Below are 22,552 nucleotides of genomic sequence, written 5' to 3' on the forward strand. Positions count from 1 at the left end.
ATAAAACTCTTCATTTGTGTTTAGGAAGACAATCAACATTATTTAAGACAGAGGAAAAAAAAAGATATCATGCCTACATTATATAAACTCAGTTCCAGTTTCATTCTAGTGCTGTAGAAGTACCAGAGCATGCAGGGCAAAAGACAGACTCATTCAGTATCTATTCATCAGTCTGAATGTTTTCAAGTAAACATGCCTAATCCTACTTACCTAATTTTGTCAATTATTATACTAATTGTTAGTGTAAGTTTTACTAAATTACAAACATTTTGCTGTTACATCACAAGTTTTCAAGGATTGGCCTGAACGTAAAAAGACATTGCTTCTGTTTACTACTGATATACTACTGATTGTCCTCTCCATAGTCACTTGTTTATTGCAACTGGAAGGGTAGTGGAAACGCTTTGTCACTCAGACGTCAAAGGACACTTGCCACTGTCCTTTGACAGCTTTAATTCCCATTTATTAACCTGTGTTTTGATGTTAGACTTCAATCGAAAGCAATTTTAAGACCATGCCTTTGCTATTCCAAATTTTCTTTTCTATGTTTGCTAAGAAAATAATTTAGAAAAGGTAGATTTCTCCTCTATACCTAAACACAGCTAAGTGAACTCTAATTCTTAGACCTGTCATAATAAGGCAGAGAAGAATTCTAAAAAAAGTGCAAGTCCTTGATTATTTTTTTAAGGGAAAAATTTTAAAGATTTAGCGAACTGAAACTACAGAAACACTGCCTGCTGTGAAGGCTGGAGATCACTTCTCTCCATGCCAAAGATTAGACAAAGAGCAAGCCGTAGCATGTGTTGTTCTGTACTTTTATCACACACTTACAACCATCTCGCTAGCTCTGTTTCATTCATCTGCTTGCCTCACTCTGTTATTTAGCTTCAGAGCCCTGGGGAACAAAGGCCATCCTCAGCGCTTGACTGTAAAGAGCCCGGCGCTTGGAGTACTTACTGAGCCTGGGCTGGGTTTGATGCTGTCATGACACTGTTTTTCACAAGCATACACTGGCCCAGATCTCTAGAGAGTTTGGGTAGCTTCCATCTTACATGACTAAATTTAGTTTTGTGGGTTTATTTTTCTACTCTGTCTTCCCTTTGATGAAAAAACAGAGTTGGAATAGAAAGGCATGGCATTTTTCCTGTAGCAACACCCAGTGTCCTTAGACATGGATGTTCTAAAATCTCTGACAGTGAAGGAAACCTCATCATGTACCATTGCTGCATAATTTAGCAGCTCAGAATTTGTTAACAGCTCAGAAGCTGTTAAGAATTGCCTGCCTGATATTGTTACCAAGGAAAGAAATCAAGCCAAATCAGAAATTTTAAACAGAACAAAACAGTTAGCAAAGAGGTTGCAATGAGCCAATGACTTCAATATTTATTCCAGGTTTTTCAAGTATGGGCCAGAGTAATAGCTGTCCCAATGACTAGACTGGCAAAACTACAGAAATCTCTTTATGCACATTTGTCTTTTGCTCACCTTAGTGGGATGGGGTTTATTTCCTTTACAACACAAATTGAAGATGATTCTACTCCAACAAGCATAATTAGTTTTAATTTATAGTAACGTAATTAAAACCTTACTTTGGCACTGCAGGCTTTGGGCAACTTCCCATTTCTTGAGAAAGTTCTATAAAATGTGCCACTTCCATTCAGCTGGGTATTTTTTTTACTTTCCAATTACCGCTTTTTTAATACAGACACAGATCTGGGATTAAATCGGACTATTCAGAATTAACTAGCAGATATGGATTGATTTTAGCAGGTGTTTCTTTATGGCACTTGGTGCCTGCATTGTGATATCAGATGGAGAGAAAGTGAAATTCAGTTCTTAAATTAGTGCAGTGCATAAGTTGGAAGTCCTAAGCTTTTCTTCAGATACGGAACAACAAAATCCAAATGAACGCATTCATAAACACAAAGGAGGAAGCAGTTCTGAAAAAAATGAGTAATTCATTTCCTGTGACACTGTCTTTGGGTATGTACAGTCCCCCTCTTACCTACTGCCTGAACTCTATCAACACTTGATCCAATTAGGGAAAGAGGGGAGTTGTTTGGTTTTTTGGTTACATTGGTTTTCTTGTTTGGTTGGTTTTTTGCTGTGTAAAATCAGTGCCTTTTATACGTGATCATTTAAAAACTCATAGCCTTTACTGTAGGTAAATACATACCATGCTATTCTTGATCTACAGAATCATTTATCAAGACTTACTTATGAGGGGAAAAGTACTATTTCTGTGGGAAAAATACTTGCCATACAAATTTTATGCAGAAATCATACTGGTTGTCTCCAGTCCAATAAGAACTACATAGGGAGATTGAAATGCAGCATATATTAAATTGTAACTACTTAAACTCTGCATTGCATAACAATACTAAAGACAAAATACATTCAGTGCATCACTGGAACCTTTACATTTTGTTGGATTACGTTTCCTAGTAAATTCATAAGAGATAGCAATATAGACAGGATGGTAGAGTGACAATAAAGGTTATATTATCATCCCACAACTAGTACTGATCATGAACAGGATTCATCTATTACAGATCTAGTCTCGACACCTTTAACAACTAATAGAAAGATGTAAGTACCTCCAGTAATATCTGAGTCAACTTCTGGACAACTGTTTCTCCATTAACAGCAAGGAGACACTAGAGAGTTAGACTGCTAATTTAGGAACCCAAGTACAGTGCTTGATATCAATTAAGGCCTTGAACTATTTAGTCTATAGTGATTATTTGCAGAATAAGTTTACTGCCCTTTTATTGGGATTCCCTAACTAGTACTCCAGTACTAACCTGCTGTTGATTATGCCTTTGTACAGATGAAAGAACTGGCAGGCTTCTCTGCACTTCTCTTCTGCAAGCTATAACACGTGGGTGCGCTCTTCCATCTGTGCAGCACCACACAGTCTCTGCCTTAACTGGTGTTCTTGCATGACTACGTCCTGAAAAATTGTAAAATGAAAGGGAGAAATGGAAATGAAATGTTAGTTTGTTGCCTGTAATGGTTTGCTCAATTAAATATGGTTGGGTTTGTACAAAACTAAGAGATTCTCCCCACCCATCATTCAAGTCAGCTGGTCCAAAGAACAGCAAAAACATTTTCTACCTACTTTGAACAGACATTGTAATTATTATCCCTCTGAAATTATTGACAACTTGTTGTTAATTTCAGCATTAATGAACTATTAAAAAAGACCTAGCATTATAAAATTGGGAATCCAGTAGGATTTTAAAAGCATATTAGCAATTTACAATATTTGGCATGACCTTAAATCACCCTGAAACTGAAGACAAAATATGGTATATTGAGGAGTGAAATGCTTTTTACATCTCTGCATCTTTTTGTTCCCACAGTACAATGCATGCTTTAATCATTCTATGAAGTATACTGCTAGTTGGTTCTCTTTGCTTAGTACAAATGGTTGATAATTCTGAGCATATTCCCGCTCAGAGAAAATTCCAAATTGTATTACTCCGGCTTTGCTGAATCTCCTCAACTCCCATTTCAATTCTGGTGTTACTTTCGGGTTTATTCCTAATGCGAAAACTGAATATATACAGGTTCTGGAACACCTGAGTTACATTTTGCCTTTGCTCTCCTGGGAAAATTGCCACACATTTTAAGTGAGGGAGGCTAAAGTCAGTCAAATGTGTCTATAGTAAAACAGCCAGTTTAGGGGGAATGCTAAGCACCGAGTGCTCTTTGGAAATTCAGTAGAAGTTACATGTGCTTGGTACATTTCAGAATTCAATTTTCCTCAAGGAAGCAGCTCTATATATAGTTTTTAAGTGAATGAGGAGAAATAGCTGGAACCAGACGTGGCACAACAGCCCACCTCTCCCAATAAAGTATATTCCAAGAAACAAATATCAAACTATGAATTTTCTTCTCACTCCACATCTGATTCAAAACCCGTCCAAATAAGAACTCCCTCTAACGTAAGTGGGTTTGGGGTCATACAGCATATCAGGAATGGCTCCACAGGACTCATTGGCATTAATCTGAAGTCAAGTGTATGTCTGCTGACACTAATCCTGTTTTAGATGGACTTGGCCAACAGGAAAGATTTTTCTGTGAATGTCAAAGTAGAGCTTGTATATTTTTTAAATCCTTCAAAATAGAAAAAGTGATTAAATTTTAAAGACACAGTATGCAACTTTCCCCTCAGCCAACCTTGGTCTTCTTTCACAGCCTCCAGACTAACAGGCAAAGGGTGTATATCCCTTTCCATGTTGTTTGTCTCCGAACAACACACATACATACACACAGAGTGGAATCAAGCATGGGGTGATACTATATGATTAAGCTATTTTAAGTGAGTTCCTTGATCTGCTTTAGGGCTGGGAATGTATTTTCCTGTGAATCATCTCTGATTCTCTGAATCTAAAATCTAGGGTCTAAAAATGCTTACCCATTTTTTAAACATATCCTATTGAAAATAGCTACAAGATTCATCAGACAGCTTTTCCATGGAACATAGAAACTGCATGGTTTTTGATGTAGTCTTAAAATAGCTTGCATTTTCAGCCTACAGTCAGAAGACTGTACGTATTTTCTGCTAAGTCACTGTATTTCTTTTTCTTGACACAAATGGAATTTTTCATGCTGCTTTCCAGAAAGGTTAACTATTGTATTGAATATAAATGACCATATTAGTGAGAAAAAGATTAGCATGAACTCAAATTTCCATCATTGTATGTATAATGTGTAGAGGAAGAAATAGGCTTTATGAAATTTATGAGATTTATTTTCTCTTGACCCTCAGGAGCTTGACCAAACCATCTTCTGAGGTAGTGTTGTAATCAGCTAGATGTAATGGTCTATTCTACAAATGAAACTGTAGATCAGAAAGCCAACACTGGCTATTTTGCAGAAGTGAGAGGAGGAGAAAAAATCCTAAACCTTGCATTTCTATTTCTGTGTAAAGAAAGAGCATACTTTACAGTATTCAGCGGACAGTTGGTAAGTTCAAAGAGAACTCTTAATGCTATTGCTTGTACCTAGGGTATATACCTTCCTTTTTTTCAAATACAGAGATTCATTTCAGGGATCCTTTGGTCTTCCAATAACAGACCCAGAAACAAGCAAGTACCCACAAAGCAACTAGCTCACTTTTCAGTCTGATTATTGTTAAATCCAGCTAGCAGTAGCTGGGTCTGGTTTTTTAAGATAATCAGAATGTATAATTTCACAGGATCCTTTTTTCGTCAATGAAAGATACTAATTTAGAGAAGTAAATAAGAGACAGTATCTGTGTTCTTCATAGTGATACTGGTATGCATCCGTAAGGTATTGCCTCTTTTCTCTTAAAATATTTCCTTTCAGTGCAAGGTGCTTTTTTTGGAATTATTGTTCTGTTAGCATGCCATGTAGCAGCTAATTATCATATGCTTCTTTCTTTCATAACTGGAAAACCTCACAGAGTAACTTCCTATTCCATTCCACCTCAAAAAAATGAAGCAGAGAATACTGGCTTAGAATGCTATGGAGACTGCAATTATTATGAGTAAACTACATGTTCTTTTCTTCTTAACTATTTTGCATAGCATAGAAATTACTTTAATGCTTAAAACTGTTTAAAAAGAATTTAGAATAGTAGTGCTACTCATGGCTGGAAAAATAGCACATCTCCTGGCCACATACTTTGCAGAGCATATACTCTGGCTCTCGGTCGTGCCGTTGCGTGGCATGATAGTGTCTTTATTGAGAGAAGTGTCATGACCTGATGTTCTTTGCTATATTTCATTCATTTCTCATGGGGATTTGCTACAGAATTTTTAAACATTTAGCTAATTACTTGACCTATTACCTGCAGGCACTATTTAGTATTTAGTGCTTGTACACTTACCATTAATTTTAGGTCTGATATTACCTTTTATTTAAAAATTAGTATTAGAAAAGGCATGAAGATATCCCAATAGAAAGCTACTATAGGTAAGGGGGTTTTTTAACCTCTTGCATTCTTGAAGAAGTATGGTAAGTGAAAGCTAAGAGAATTTATAAAGGTGATTTTTTTTCTTCTATATTATAAATGGAAAACTAATATTGGGTAGTATTAAAGAACAATAGATTTGAAATGTGGCAGTTCTGAAGGTGGCTTTATGAAAAAATGGATTTATATTTAATATAAATTAAATTATTAGGGTTTGCATTCTCATTGTAATATTTGGTGATGTGAATTAACTGTAAAGATTGTTGACACTGTGAACACTTTAAGTAATGCTACTCTTCATCAGCCGCAATCTTTGTCAAGTGTGTAAGGGGTGTCATTTATGAAGCCAAGGAAAGCTTCAATCTCTATTATCACAGTGCTTGCTTTAGTCTTTTTCCTTCAGTTCAGCTTTTTTGAAGATTCCTTCCACATTTTTCTTTCTCTCCTTAACTGTTATTACAGTTTAGATTATTAGTTCCTTTCATAGGAATTAGTTCCTTTCATCCTGCAACTATACTACTGTCCTTTCTAGCCTCCTGCAAATTCATAATATTTTAAGAAACCAGAAAAAATGGTTCTTACCCTCCAAGCATGTGAAAAGTAGGGAACACATGCAAATAATTTAAGAACATACAGAAGGGACTGATAGTTCCACATCAGTCTTAAGTGTACTGGGCCATCATACTGCTAGCATTGTTGGGGAAGGAAAATTATACTCTCTATATGTGTCTTTTCTTATGCAAGGAATTATCTAATCATTTCTTTTCATCATTGAAGGACTAGATTGATAAAGTATCTGTTCAGAGAGTACCAGCCACCAACTGTCCCAAATAACAAGCCCTGAAACCTATGCCAGCTGGCTTGGAGAAAAGAATGTTTCATTACAATTGGTACATAAGGATACAGAAATCAAGTAAAAGTCATCAAAATCCAGGAACTAGTCGAAATAAATAATATAGGCCATTCCATGTGTACTTGCAAAGCAGATTTGACGTTACATTATGCTACTCGTTTTGCATACTGTGCTAAACACTAAATTCTGGGTGCTGTAGAGATGTGGCATTAAAATCTGCTAGAGCTAATGTCCCTTATACTAAAAATTTGCCTTTGGGCCTTCATTTACTTTATATCCTTGCAAAACATGTTTATTAATGGTGTTTTAGGTGCTTCACTACACACTACAGAGTCATGGGTCGTATCAGGCTTATGGGAACTGTATTATTCTATGCAAGTTGTGAAATCATTTTCTTGACGTTTAATTACAAAATTAGGTTTTCATTTGTAGATTCCATGAATACCAATCTACTTAGCTCTAATAAGAAGGAGAAAAAAACCAGCAAAAATAAATTTGCAGCAAAATCTCACATCATGTTACAACTAGCTTCAGTTTTCCTAAAGTAAGTCAGGAAATCTCTGCCTCTGATAACACTCATTAATTACCACTTTCTAATACCTTCATAGTGGCTATATATGTTACTGAGAAACACAGCGTAATTATGTTGCAGAAAAGCATAAAGGTCTATTTCCAATAAAGAGTGTGTGTATGTGCTTACAGTAGGATTTGGCTAGGTTTTGCAGTCCTAAAAACCCCTTCTCAGTTGCTGCAACTTTGGCCGTGACTACAGACTAGATGACTTTCTGTTAATCCCTTAGGTGCCCAATTCATCTCTTCTTGCCATGCTTAACATAACATTACCTTAATCTAAGCTCTTTGGTTCATTATTTATCACTTAAATACCATCCCAAAATGGGAATTTAGAAACTAAGGAGCCCTTCTGATAAACACTAGCAAGATCATATTTCCCAGAAAACAAAGATATGCCCCTTCTTTTTAGAGAGTGCATGGGTGCAGCATGAGGCAGCATCCTTTCTTACATATGAAGCATACAAAAAGGATAGTAAGGATGCAGAAGAGTCCTATTTTTTAACTGCTGGGGTTGGTGTCCAGAAGCTAGTGCCCTGTCCTCCCAGCTGACTACACTGATAGGCTCAGAGTATCTTCTTCCTTTCCGACTCCATGATGCCTGTATCCCTGGATGCTCAGTAAGGCACATTAAACAGCAACAGTAGAAGCAGCTCTTCTCCATTAGCCAGCCTTCACCTATGAGATGCAAGACAGGATTTCAAATCCTTTCACAGTTCCTCCCTGCTTGGGCAAGTGTTGTAATTATTTTACAAAGCAGGGGATGTTGCACCACCATGCCCTCCTCTGAAAGACAAGATTGATCTCCTTGCTCTTTCCAGGAAAGGTACGTTTCCCACTCCCTGCAGGAAGGGTAGTGATCTCAGACGAGGTTATTGACTCCAGTCTGGGCTGGGTGCTAAAGTCTTTTATTAAACCTAGCCCTTGTAGTTTGTTTTTCTACCCAGCCCCACTGTTATGAAGTGTTACAGGACCTGCCAGAGAGTTGACAGGAATCTGGACCGCAGTAGGAGTTACCTGCAAGGTCCTGAGCTTTATGTGGGAGGAAAAATGCACGTGTGCCTGTCAGGAAATCTCCCACCCAATTTCAAAAAAAAGAGAAAAGAAGAGAGTGATACATTTGTTTCGAGGAGAATCAGAGTGAGTGAGCAGCTCAGATCAACAGCCAGAGGTAGGCAAAATCTTCTCCAGTCCTTCCTCTACCCTACCTTTATTCACAGACCTCTTTCCTAATTTTATTCTTTTTGACTGATTTTCTCACCTGCACCCATGCTCAGGGAGATCAAAGAACCAGCAATGACAAACAGTAAAGGAAAAGCCAAAAAAATGAACTAAATTCATGCTTCATGATCGTGTAGAAGACATGAGAGAGTGTGGAGGAAGAAGACTGTTGATACAGCCAGGAGGAAGGAGAGTTCTGATGAAGCGAAGTGTATCAGGGAAGTAGGTCATTAATTTCTTCTAAGGAAGCACATTCACTCTGCATGATGGGCTGTTAGCTCCTACCCACTATGTCCTGAGAAATTACTCATCGTTGTTTCATATCTCCCTACCACTTAAGGAAAAGCATTGAGATTTAAAAATATTGCACTGTGGGTGAAGTTCAGAGTTGAGGGAATTCGTTCATTTACAGTTGGATTCTACTGCTCTCTTTCATTTTCTGAAAGACAAGTTAAGCATCAAGTAACTCCACCATCATCTTCTTCTTACACCTTATGTCACTAACATTACTCACAGCAAAAGTCTTCAGCACTTGCACCTCATCCTTCTAGTCCCAATGACAGTCAGTTTTCTTACAAAGTAGTTCAACAGCCCTTTTTTGTTTTTCATGGAACTGAAACCAATACCCGTCTCACGTTTCTGAAATACCTATAGCCCCTCAGGGTACTTCTGGAGCGCCTCCAGGGGAAAAAAGGAAGAGAGAATTAGGGCATGGCTTATGAAACAACGCACAGCAACATTTCTCAAGCCAAGAAACATAAATGCATATCCAGGCAGGTGGAAAAAAAACCCATCTATTTCTCAGCACAGAAATGTCTTTATTATGCCTTCTGTTTTCTACTAACTTCAATAATTTCAATTAAAAATTGTATTTCTTATTTTATGTTTTGTAGAGTCACACAAAGTTCTAAAACTAAATCTATTTACCCACAAGCTTCAACCAAAGGATTGAGGTGTGGGCACTATTATTATCACCTAGGTATGGAGAAAAATCAAATGAGAATGTTTGATAGTCCTCTATGGTATCATTTTTCCCTTAAAAACTAAACAGGACAAACAATGTAAAGCAACAGTCCTATCCCTGCTGATACATAAATACACAAGATCCTTTGCATATCAGCACTCAAAATAGAAATGCTTACTTTGCAAGCTATCATTAGCCTCATTTTATAGATAGGCAATCTGAGGCAGTGGCAAAAGCATCAGGAAGTTAACCAGTTTCCATACTGAGATGAAGCAAATGTGGAAAGAAGATTTAAGAGTTCTGCACCAGCTCTGATGTTCTGTCTGTTAAGTTGCACTGCCATACAACTGTTGGCAGTAGAAGAAGAATGCTGTTCTGAAGGCACTTTGACCTGTACGTCCTAGAAATTGCAGGTTACAACTTTTTTGGCCTTTTTTTCATATTTTTTATTTCTAATGGAAGTATTTTTGGAGGACTTAATTCCAATGCAACATAAATTTTGTCCTTTGATCAAGAAAAGCAAGTCAAATGTATTTAATTGAACAATATGCTCTCTGTGCATGTATCAGGAGGCCCTCACACTGTACCGCATTGCAGCTAGAGGGGAAAAAAAGGGAGCAGAAGCAGCTATTTTCAAGACATTTCTTGGGCATCAACTACTCTGGAACTCCAGCTTCCTAAAACTTGGTTGAGATGAAGTGCCCTACTACAGCTTTCTCCATCTTGGTTTCAGTTGTTCAGTTCAATGGCTTGGAGTTACCCTAACAAGCAGTTAACATATATACTCTATTGAGATTTTCAATTAATTTATATATTTGTTTTTCTTCTTACTGAAATCATTAGTGCATTGAAAATAAATTTAAGTAAATATACTTTTCTAGTTTCAGTTCGGATGATACACTGTTGTTTAGCCATTAGCATTTTTGCTTTGAGTTTGAGAAGAATTGGCTATTGTTGCCTTAAGGAATAAAAAAAATAATAGAGGACATTATTTTCTGTTTGTTTCTGGTAGTAAATTCTCAGTTTCAATTCAAATCATATTTATTTCTCAGAAGCAAGGTTCCAGCTAATCCTGTTATTATGCTGGGGTTTTTTTCCCCCAAAATGTCTCTGGCTGTGCCTGAATATCTTATATTGCATAAGTAATTTATGTAGGATACTGTTATAATAGAGTTACAATCTAGTGGCAACAAACCAAAAAGACCTATAGTTGTACTAAATTTCTTTGAATGGGATGTTAAATAAAAGGCCTTTAAAAATTGGTATCCTGACCATTTGTTCCAGATTTTGAAGACATGATTTACCTGTATATTTGGTTATGTCAGTTAAGCCCACATTTCTGCAGACCAGAAGGGTAAATACACTTACATGTTACAAATTCGGTGTGCCTTCCCTGACATGAACGTGACACCTAGGTGAGTTTGCACATGCAAGTGCACTGTGTTAGCTCATCCAAATTCAGTATGAAAGACAGGACATAGAATGTAGCCAGTATACAGATAAAAAGTAAGGTCTGAAAACAATGGAGCATTTCTTGTGGTTATGCTGAAGTGATTCTGTCTTCAATTTGAACATACATACATATCAATGGAAAAAATTGACGGGTGTTAGCATCTGATTATAATAAGTATGCTTTTTAGACAAAACATCTATAAGAAATTTGAGGTCTTTTAAAACTGAAGTTAAATAGATATGTCAGTCTTTCACTTGCATTTTTCTTTATGTGTCCTTTTTATCTATAGCAGTCTGATCTATTACTAACATACTTTTTAACAGGTAATAGATATATTAACATCACAGTAAGCAGTAGTGCAAAAACACATTTCTCTGAGTAAAATGGCTATTTGAAAAGAATGGCTTTAAAGAGGAAAAAAGTTTTTATTTCATAAGAAAGATTTAACTACAAGAGGAAGGAAGCCTAGAAGCACAGGCTGAGGAAGCAGGGAGTTAGTTAGATGATCTCTAACCCCAGGATTCACAGAAGGCAGTGAAGAGCAAATGACCACAGGAGAGACAGGGATCCAGAGGACTGACTTTGTACCCCTTGATTAGGGCACTTGTGCAAAGTGTGCAACAATAAGGTTCATGTTCCTGCTACAATTAATATTCAGTTACTTATACGAAGCTATGTGATTTCATATACAGAGAGGACCTGCGCTAGCAGGAGCTTTGACCTGCTACTGTTACCTCATTATTGATGCCCAGAAGCCTGATGAATAGGGTACATGCCTGGTGACCACAGACTTGTCCTTCTTCCAGTTCAGGAGAGATTTTGAAACAGGCTTCTTGCTCCGTGGGTGAGCTCCCTCATTACCTGCCTTGCTTTAGATCATGATCCACTAGTTACAGCCTGCTTCTAACTGTTTTTCTCCCCGAGGCCTCCTGGTGAGGCATGGCGCAAGTTTCTACCAGACTGCAATCCACAGTTCCCTTGAGGATAGTAGAAGGACACCTCTGGGATGTCAGTGGGAGCAGCATTTCCCAGCCCTTGACAAGAGATGAACAACATAACATCCCAAGCCATTTTAACACTACTTACGTCCCTACAAGTCAAGCAGCTGCTGAAGAACCGCTTGGTGCATCTCAGTGGCACCTGAAGGCTGATGTTGGGTACCTGCAGGCAATTTTCCGCCTGGAGCATGAAGCATCTTCATCACTGCATCTTCAACAACGTGAGATACTCTATTTCTCCTAATGGAGCTGTTCTACTTTGAATAAGTGATCTCAGTTTAAGCTTACATTAATTTAGCAAGCTGAAATGTGAGTCACTCAAGACCTAATTCATGAGTGGGCAAGGCTTTCCTCCTTTAGTAGTGAGCAGTTTCTGTAAGAAGGACAGGGCTGAGAATTAGAAACAACAGCTTCCACCACCCAGTTATAGCTAACCACTGCATACCTGTCACAGCTCTGAATCCCTACTGAGACTTAATTCCCTGCACCTACTTCCTATGTCAAATGGGGACAATAATACTTTCTAATCCCTCAGGGATCTTGCAAAACCAAATTGTTTAAGAGGTGCTTAGTTCTGGACACACAGAGGTATCTTAGGTTAAAAAATTAATTGTGGTTAGATTCAATTCCTTCAAAGATGACTTCTTGAATGCTTATTCTTCAAAAAGTGGCAATCCAGGACTACTCTGGGAAGAGGCAGAGAGGACCTATGTATGCGCTTCAGTGTCACATGTGGAACTTCACAAAGACCAAGAAGTAGAAGTGGTAGGACTAATCCCATGAAGCCCAGCAAAAGATCATTGGATCAGATCATTCACCAGCTACAAAACTCTATTTTCAAAGAATCTGAAGCTTTCTGTTTTGGCAAAACAGCAAAAAAATTGTTGCTCTTAAATTGACAAGTATCTGAAATCACTTCACAAAACATTACAAATCTGACTTTTCAAATGAGTTGGTTTGCAGATGTTAACATATAATATAAAAAAACCCAACAGATTAATGAAACCAATTGGTAATAAATATAACTTGCTGTTATTTGACAGCTTGTTTTTATTAAAATTACCACTAAATATCTTAGCTGGAATTAAATATATCTAAAATTTCAACTTGTTCTGTATTAATAAAAGGTATGGTATTAGGGTTCATGAACATTTTAGTGAAGATGTCTGAACTAATTACATGAGATGTACTATGAATCCTTCATATCAAGATCAAATCCAGATCTGGTTAGTTTCCTCCGTTTGGTCATTGTGACTGCCTATAACTTTAATAGCTTTCCACACCAAGAAGATCAGAGGGAAAAATATTTCCCATCTGGATCTAAACAGTAATTTTTTAATCTTCATTTAATAGTAACTTCAGCCTCAGGCTCAATAAAGCTAACAAGACTACTGCTGAGGTTGCTTTGTTAATTCTATAAAGTTTTGTTAGATACAAATGGTTGCTGAGGGTTTTATATGTGTTTGCCAGCCTGGTGGCTTTAAACAGTTCAATCACCTTCAATCTAATGACTCTTTAATTTCTTGTTTTACTATTAAAGGAAAATGACTCATCAGGTGGGAGATTTTGATTCATGACTCTGCATATAAAACTGTCTGTTGGTACTGATCATAGTGTAAACATTACTGTTCCCTTTAAAAATAATCTTCCTATAATAATCATCAAAATGCTGCAATGTTGTTATCACAAATTGGAGTTTTAGGTTATTACTGTAGAGTACTGTGATATTGTTCATAAAGGTCTGAAATAACAGTATTCTTATTTGCAGACGTAGTATGAAGCAACATGAAGATTGTGAGAAATTGCATTTTCTTTCAATTCTGTTGCTTCATTTTTCTTCATTTTTGTATGAAGAAATTTGCATTTACTTGAATGTATAGGGAATATGGAGGCGGGGGGCAGATATTTCCAGAGGCTGCTGCAAGCCTCTGGCATGGATGCAGTTCAGACACTGAAGCCCCTGGAGGAAAAGTGCAATTCAGAGCTTCTCATGTAGGCCTCTAAAGGTTTGAGTGTTTTTATGGTGCCCTGATAGACTACACTTATACAGCCAGATAGAAATTTAACCGTAACGACACCAAAAGAGTGGAGGGGAGGTGGCTATTCCCTGGTACCAGCTAGAAGGAGATACTTCCAAGCCTCACCTCTGTGTCTAAACATGGGAAGATGTAGTTTTCACAGTCTGTGCATGCAAATGCACCCGCCCTAAGGCTGTCATGTAACCTTACAAACAGTTTATTAAGATTCCAGCAAACACATATAGTCTGTTTATAGTCCTTAGTCTTTTTTTTTTTTTTTTTACTAGTGACCACTATTAATGGAAAACATGCACTGCATCTGGAGGAAGGTGTGTTTAGGTGAAGAACTGTTTCCCAGGAACCTGGTGTGTTTACGTGACGTAACCCAGCATTCGAGCATCAGTCTCTCAGTAGTGAACACCTGCATTTACTCAGCATGCCTCCTACTTCCAGCAGTCCTTTAGAAAAACAGTGTCAGTTACTTTTGTCCTCTCCGGAAAAATGAAAAGAAGTTGTGTTTCAATACCTCAGTTAAATGGCCAGTGAAACTGGGCTGTAGATTAAGGCTAGTCTGGAGTTACCGGAAAGCACAGGAATGACTCCATGAAGAGTTTTCTACCACATAAAATTTTTTACCAGAATATTTTTCAAATGGCTACACAGAGTCAGGTACTAATACCAGAATCTGATCTAACTGTTGGGGCACTAAGAGGAACACAGCTGCAGTGCAGTGCCTGGGATTGCCCTGCTCTAAATGATAGACCTGCTCAGCACAGTATTTACGATTTGCTGGTTCTACTTGTGTAATCAATTCCCTTCTTCATTCCAGTGCTGTTCTTTTTATTCCCTATCCTGTTCCTGTTTCTCTTTGTTTACTTGTCAATTCTACTGTATTAGAACATCAAAGACACCAACTCATTTAATCGCCTTTCTAAATGCACACATTCACCAAGTAGGTGCCACAGGTGTCCTCAGAATCTCTGTTCAGCTGCTCCTTAACTTTGCTTTAATTGCAGAAATGCCTAAGTTTTGGCTAAAACATGGAATCCCTGCTCACACCAGCCACGTGAAGCAGTATTCCTGAGTTAAACACAGGCAAGTTTCAGAGGTGTGCTCTGAGCCTGGCGAACTCATGCAGCTTGCACGAAGGACTTCTACCACAATCCCTACAATAGTTTTCTGGTGTGCAGTGGGCACAGTTACAGAAGACTGGTTGGCACTGTGCTGCCTGCTGTTCCCTGAGCAGTTCTCAGGGAAAAAATATGTGGCAGTGGGGTGCTGGCATGGCCTCTGCCGCTTTCTCTTTTGCCATGGTCCACTTTTTAAGTTGTAAAACTAAATGCTTTAGCACCTTTACATCCTTACATGATGTTCAACTGATGTGTTCTTTTGTTGGTACAGCTGTTAGGTTCAGGCTCTCCTATACACTAGATGTCAACAATAACAAGCTAGACTCAGTTTTCACCTTGCAGTGCAACATATATTCACTCAGACTTCTCTTTCCTCCACACTTCCTCATTCCTTTTCTTTCTAGCACTATGCATGTGTCATTTTTAAGATTAACCTTAAAACTTTTCCATAAACAACAACCAAACAAGAAGAGGAGAAATACCTCAAAGCAAAATGATACAAGGCTTATTTTGTTGTTTATTAAGCTTAATGGATGCTCACTGCCATCATCCCAAATGGAGGACACTCTTTTGTCTGTGTGATTATTCTTCTATGTATGTCTATTCTTCCCTCAACTAATGCTACAATTCTAGCAAAATATTAGCAGTGCCATCTATAGCACCAAGGTACACCATGATAAATATATGTCCTCTACTGTTTAACATTTGATTTAAAAAAAATGTGAAGGCCTTCAAATAGTATTTGCATAGGCCTCCATTTTATTTAAAAGCTCGTGATACAGTCATCCACACTGATTCTAGTATCCTGATCACATCAAAGTTCCTTTTTACTGTGTTTTGCTCTAGTAGCCAAGTGCATGATCCCTAATACAGGATTATTTACATAATGTCTGTTGCAATGACAGATGAGATACAAGAAAAAAACATCCGTCTTTCCATTTTAAAGTACTGCCTTTTGTTATTTATCTATAGTAGAGTGGAGAGAGAACAGCACAAACTGTACCGGAGAAGCAGAAAAGTACACAGAATAATTCCAAAACAAATTTAGTTGATTAAATGCAGTACATTAAAACCAGACATTTTAGTGTTGATGTTTTAGTATTGTTAATGAAGGGCCCAGCTATTAATCTTTGCCTGGGCAACTGTCTATTGAATCCACTGGACTTAAATTCAGAAAAAGTGTAGCCTAATGAATTTCAGGTAATAATTGCTATACAAGGTAATTGCAAAATTTGCATAGCAAAGCTCCTCTGAGAGAAATTTACGAGATTTCTACATCAATCTGAATGTGCAAAGCCTTGCAATTCAGCGTGATATGAGTTATTAACCTCACTTGAATAAAGAAGGAAAATAATATTATATTCTGTTTAACCTCTGCAGCTTCAGAATTCCAAAATTGTAGGGCTCTATGAATAGATCAGAACAGCAAAAACTTAGACATTTTCCCTGGTTATCTCATTATGTGAAGCAACGTAGCTCTGTCTCTCAGGGGAGCTACTAGTTAGAATGATCCCATAGAAAAAATAAATTCATGTAACAAAAATACTGGATCATTTCATTAAAATGTTTATTATTTAATTCTAGTTAGTGAACACATTTGTTCCCTGTCTCCTGACTCCTTGATGTGCACCCTGAATGAAGCTACTGTGGGATATGAATGGGCAGCCAGGCAAACCCATCTTTCCCCTAGTGCCTCTCTATTGGAGCAGCTTCTTGAAGGACTTGGGTGGTGGGACTTGTCAGCGACTGAAACCTGGACTGTACGAACTATCACAATTCCTACAGTCCTTCATTTCGCCTAAGCAGTGGACAGACATTGACTTGTTCCTGTTCACCAGCTCTTTGTCAATACTCCTCTCTTGAGAATGCCAACTGCTCGCCGTCAGAGCCGGCACTGTAGTTCCTGTGAGCTCTTCCTAATCTGCTCCAGGCAAAAATCAGCCAGGTTAGTTTACACAATGTGAACTGTGGTCTGAGCTAACTGAGGTAGTTTTGCCTGAGCGAGATTAGGAAGTGTTCATGTGCACTGCTCTGACGTCTTTGCTCTGAGGCTACAGCATCTAGCATGAGCCACTTGTGTACCTTCTGCCAAGACAACTGGATTCAGAAAAGGGGTCTGTAGCTTCACGCTTTTATAATCACTGAAGCAGGCTTCATCATCATCAGTTACTGATTTTCAGGGTTTAGTTACAGCTGGAAAAGTTTAAAACAGCTTCTCATTATGATGAGTGCTTTAAAAATAATGAATATTTAGATTTTTATTATTTACAAACAAGGTAATTTACATTTTTAGGGTACTACTGTATTTGCATTAGCATTCCTTTACTAAGAGATCTTTCTGATTCAAATCAAGATGCTGATACTGTTGGTGCCTCTCCACATTAAGTACTCCTTCTCATTAACTCAAAATCTTTACTGAATACATTTAAATGAGGAAAGAAATAAAAAAATCCTACTTCAAAGGAAGTAGGAGTTCTCACTGACTTCTGTGAACCAAGATTTGAATGCAGAATTAAGCTGCTGATCGCATATCTGAAAAATTTTGTTGAAAGAATGCAGAAATGTCCTGCAACTCTATCTTCTATAGTTTTTCCCAACCCTGTTTTTATAAAATATTCATGGACAGCAAACTATGGAAATAAATTCAAGAAAATGTATTCAAAGCATCACAACCAATATTTTAATCCTCAGTTTTGAAGGTGAAAAATCTCCTGTGCCACAGTTTAAGAACTGACTTCCACAAACCTTTGCCTGTACACCAAATATGTGCATTTAAGAACTAGAATTTCTATTTCTATTTGGTACGTGATCAGAACTTTTCCCTTGCACCACTGTGCATTCAGTGGACAGCTACCAGGGCAAAGACATTGAACATTTTTGCAACAAGGGAATATGAGATAGCAAAGCAGCTTGTAGTTTGGCAACATTGATCCTTGGTATTGCTGGTATAAGTCACATTTTTAATAATACCAAATGAGCTGTACATAACATCATGTGAATTTTCCTCAAAGAGAACACAAAATCTTCTGTTCCATTACTGTGGAAACTAAGAATAAAGCCAAGAGGTAAAGAATCCAGTGATGCATCCTTATCCTGAGTCTAGAGAAAAGGATTTCCACATTCACTTTTGCATGTGAGATTAATGCCAACCTGTGACTAATGGGAATCAATAATACACGAGTCGATACTGTGTTAAGAAAGTATGTTGGGTATTTTTTTAATTTCTTCTTTTGAATGCCTTTGTATTTTTATTACTAGTTAATATTAAGAAAGACAATGCATCTACCTGAAATTTTACCAAGTCATCATAGTAGGATGCAGCTCAGTACAGTACCCTCAACAGTAATTCATCTTACTCTGTATCTGTTTCCCTTCCTAGTAATTTCAAAGTCATTAAACTGATTTTTGTGAAATTGAGATCCCAAGGAAGGTTTTTGCATAACTACAAAGAAAAATTTAATCCCTACTTTCCCGGAAATACACAGGGCCTATTGGGAGAGAAGTACGGGAACATCCGAATACCGGGGGAAGTTGAGTCAGCAGAATTTGAAATGATCCTGGATGCTGCTGTAGAGGCCAAGCTAGAGACAAGGATTTTAGAAGAGTGGTACTGCAGGGATGAGAATGCGGTGCCACCAGCATATTACCTCAGACCAAAATCTGAAATGCTGAAGAACTACCAGAATACGGTAAGTCATAGTCACCTCCTTACAAGATTCTTCTCTATCAATTACAGTGGCGGGCAGTCCCAGGGCCAGGCACTTGCTGGTGTCTTTGAATTAGCTTCTACAGCCCTGTCCACGCCTGAGCAACTAGTGCTGTGATGCTCCTTCCCCATACATGGTGAACGGAGCAGCTGCAAAACACCAAGGAACACAATGGGTCATGACTCCTGCGTTGATGCGCTCTCTGGTAACAGCTAGAGCAAGTGGATTGTAGGCATTCATGACCTTTTGGGGCTGGTGGGACAGTTGTACAGATTTCTCTTCCCTTCCCTGATGTTGGAATAGGGAGAGCTCAGGCTCTCCTGCCCTGGTATTGTGCTTTTGCTAGATTTCAATGAACAGGATTTGCAGAGGAAATACACATTCTCCCTTCTATCCCCATACAAGAAAGCTCTTTAACAGTCAAACAAGTGCTTAGTGCTGTCCCAAGTCAGATCTCATACTTCCACTTATTAACTGTATTCTAACAGAAGATTTTTGAACGCTGTTAATTATAATTTTTAAAACAGGCATTTGTCTTTAATTAATGACAATAAAAACTGTATATTACCCAGGGCTCAGTTCTACGCTCCTTACACATCCTATATACCCAAGGACAGATTTCAGTGTACGAAAAGCGAAGTCCTGAACAGAGTATTCACTTTGAGTACATACTGTATTATACAAGAAAATGAAATTAAACCATTATACTGCATTCACTTATCATGTAGCAGAATGTTTGTTGCATGGAAAAACATTGAAAACATGAAAAACACAGACACAGAAAGAGTTTTAATGAGTTGAAGACAGTACAATGTGGCTAATTCTGAAATATTGAACACAAGGGAGAAAGCAAGTTTTGTAACTTTGCATTGTTTTGCTAATGCCCACAGTATCCCTTTGAATAAAGCTTGGCTTTTTTGTTATTAAAACCTTGTACCTTTCATCAAGCTACTGATACACAGAAGTAAGTAAAAAGATGTTCATAACTTAAAACTAACATGGAGTTACATCTCATAAACTTCCAGAAAGTAGTAAGAGATACACAGCTCTGAATGTGTCAAGAAAGAGTTGGTAGGGAGCTTATCCTGGGGGCTGTTCTTTTCCCTATTACACCCTCCAGGAAAACTGGAGACCCCTTAAACACTTCACCTGCAGTAAGTAATGCAGCAGTGACTACCAGCTGCCTTGGAGAAACCTCCATCATCGCATCTGCAAGATACCATCTGAAAGGATTAGTGAATTTATATTAGAATTCCTCTCTGATGACAGTAAGATTACTCTTACTATAGCAATGAATGAATGGAAGTAATGTCAGATATAATCCCATATTTTTCAAATATGGTAGCTAATATGAGGTGCTTAATTACAGGTACCAGGAACCTCATTTTCAGTCTTGAGATCCAAGTTTTAAATATTATTATTATTGTTATTGTTACTTCTCATTAAAGGAGCAATATTTTTAGCAGTATTAGTGATGCTTTATTATCATTATTTCAGGCTTGGTTCTCAAAACCCTCTTTCTGTAAAGGTGTTACTGGTCTTATTCTTGAAAAATATTGCATTAGCTACCTACAGTAGGAATTCAGAAAATACTCAAAGTAGCTAGCTTTTATAATTCTTAAATGGAATATATTATGATTATCTACCGTAAAAAAAGTTTAACTCTTATTTGTTTATTTTAGTGTATGTGTTTCTCTGTTACCATGTTATTTATGACCTTGAATATTAGACTTTTACTTTCTGAAGTTGTAGATGTGTGTATTACAGCTACTGTTTAACTATGGATATTTTTAAAAGATGGAGACTTCTTCAAACTCTATGATTGAGAACAAATGGCAAGATATATCAGAAGAGATTAAGAAGATTTTTAAGACTGCTGTGAAATTGCTGTATGAGAAAGGAAAAATTAAACACAGCCAAGCAAAGAGATATCTTTCCTCTGGTAAAGTTCAGACTAACTATTTCTATATATTCATTTATCATCTTTTCTATCAACCTTTCCACAAACATGAAAATATATTTCAGTTGGCATTTCTCATATAACTGAAGAGAAAAAAAAAATGTTCATTGTGCTTGCCTGAGACCAAAACCCATACAAAAGCACCCAGTGATTTTTCTGTGCTTTTTCTGCTTTTTACAGAAAACAGATGCAATCATTTAAGAATCTGCATGTTGGGGGTGGGGGATGTTCCTGAACTGTTTATAAAAAAGAAAAGATAACAGAGACTCTGTGTTCTCTTTTCATCCTCAGCTATTGAAGATGAACTTGATTTTGCCTTGGGTAAACAAACACCAGCTTTCCTGAAGAAGTGTGTTTGCTACATTCGGAAAATTGCCAACATTGAGCGTTTCGTTAAAATTCCAGAGATGGGAAAATACATGGATGTGGTACATACAGCCGGGAAGTTTCTACGAGATCCTGAAGCCCATGAGAAACTGATCAAGCTCAGGGATGAATTCATTCCTACCATCGTCGCATCATCCAATCTGAGAGTGTACACATCCGTCACTCACTGTGACATGAAACTGGGCTACTCCCAAGAAGTGGAGAATCATTACATTGAAGGACTTGGTAAACAGTTCTATGAAGACATGATTGATATAATCCAAGCAACAGTGCAGCAGAATTTTGACACCGAGACCGACTTGCTGTACGATGAAGTTCTTCAACACTCATCGCTATGTAAAACGTACTCCACTTTTTACGAATATAGATGTGAGGCATTAAACATAGTTCACAAGTACGTTCTACCTAGCAAAATAGGACACATTAACCCTCTTATCATATACGGAGGACCATGCACAGGGAAGACTCTCTTATTAGCCGAAGTGGCAAAGAAGGTAAATAAATACTTTACATAATATGATGAAATTAGGAGCATTAGTGTGTAAGGGCCAACTTAGTTTTCATTCTTCCTTTTGACAACATATCTGATATCAGCCCTCAATATATAAAATAAAAATACTAAAAAGTATATTCTGCATATTATTGTACACATATTCAGAAAAAGACTTACCTTTCAATAATAGTGTGTCTGTATCATGTGTTTAGCCAAAACAAGAATATTTTATCAGAGCTCTTAAAAACCTAATGGGAATCAATATATTTTTGAATTAACAACATGTATTTTAGAAGGGTCTCTTTCCCTCTTGTTCCACTGAGGTCCTATGAATCTGGAACGACCTAAACATCATATGCTGGTTTTAGCCTTATTCACAAATACAACATGTCTTTGCAAGGCATGCCATCTTATGTTGTCGTCAGAAATTATTTCAGAATTAGTCTGATACACTTGCTACAAATACAGTTGCTACAAATCTATCTGTAATAACCTGCAAAAATACCTGTACTCATTTATCTGACATATGCTGTTTAAGGCATTGAGCTGAGTACTGCAGGGAGATGAGTGAAACACTTTGTGCAAGGCAGGACCAGATGCAGAAAAAGACCAAGCTGGCGTCTCTAAGTCTAATTCTCCAGCTGGGAGTCACAACTTCGAGTTCCCTGCAGGGTGCTCAAAGAATTTAGCACAGTGGGCTGGGAAACAGCCATATCAGCCAGAAGGAAATGGGGACAATAATGTTTAAAATCCCGCATCTTTCCCAAATGTGACTTCCTATAGATTCACATTAGTTGTGTGTATCCAATTGGGATTTGCAACTCAAGATCTCATTTCAGATCTGAGTACTTAAG

The 22,552-nt window shown here is 37.6% G+C and overlaps 1 protein-coding gene across 1 annotated transcript in view; it reads left to right on the forward strand.

Moving 5' to 3' along the window:
- NWD2 (NACHT and WD repeat domain containing 2) overlaps positions 1-22,552 on the forward strand; it is a 55,561-nt gene that overhangs the window by 28,305 nt on the left and 4,704 nt on the right. The window contains exons 4-6 of the mRNA XM_059818164.1: positions 18,637-18,840; positions 20,656-20,800; positions 21,110-21,699. Of these exons, the coding sequence (XP_059674147.1) occupies positions 18,637-18,840; positions 20,656-20,800; positions 21,110-21,699 (939 nt within the window). The remainder of the gene's footprint in view (positions 1-18,636; positions 18,841-20,655; positions 20,801-21,109; positions 21,700-22,552) is intronic.

This window comes from Gavia stellata, chromosome 5 (genome assembly GCF_030936135.1).
Source record: "Gavia stellata isolate bGavSte3 chromosome 5, bGavSte3.hap2, whole genome shotgun sequence".
NCBI lineage: Eukaryota > Metazoa > Chordata > Aves > Gaviiformes > Gaviidae > Gavia > Gavia stellata.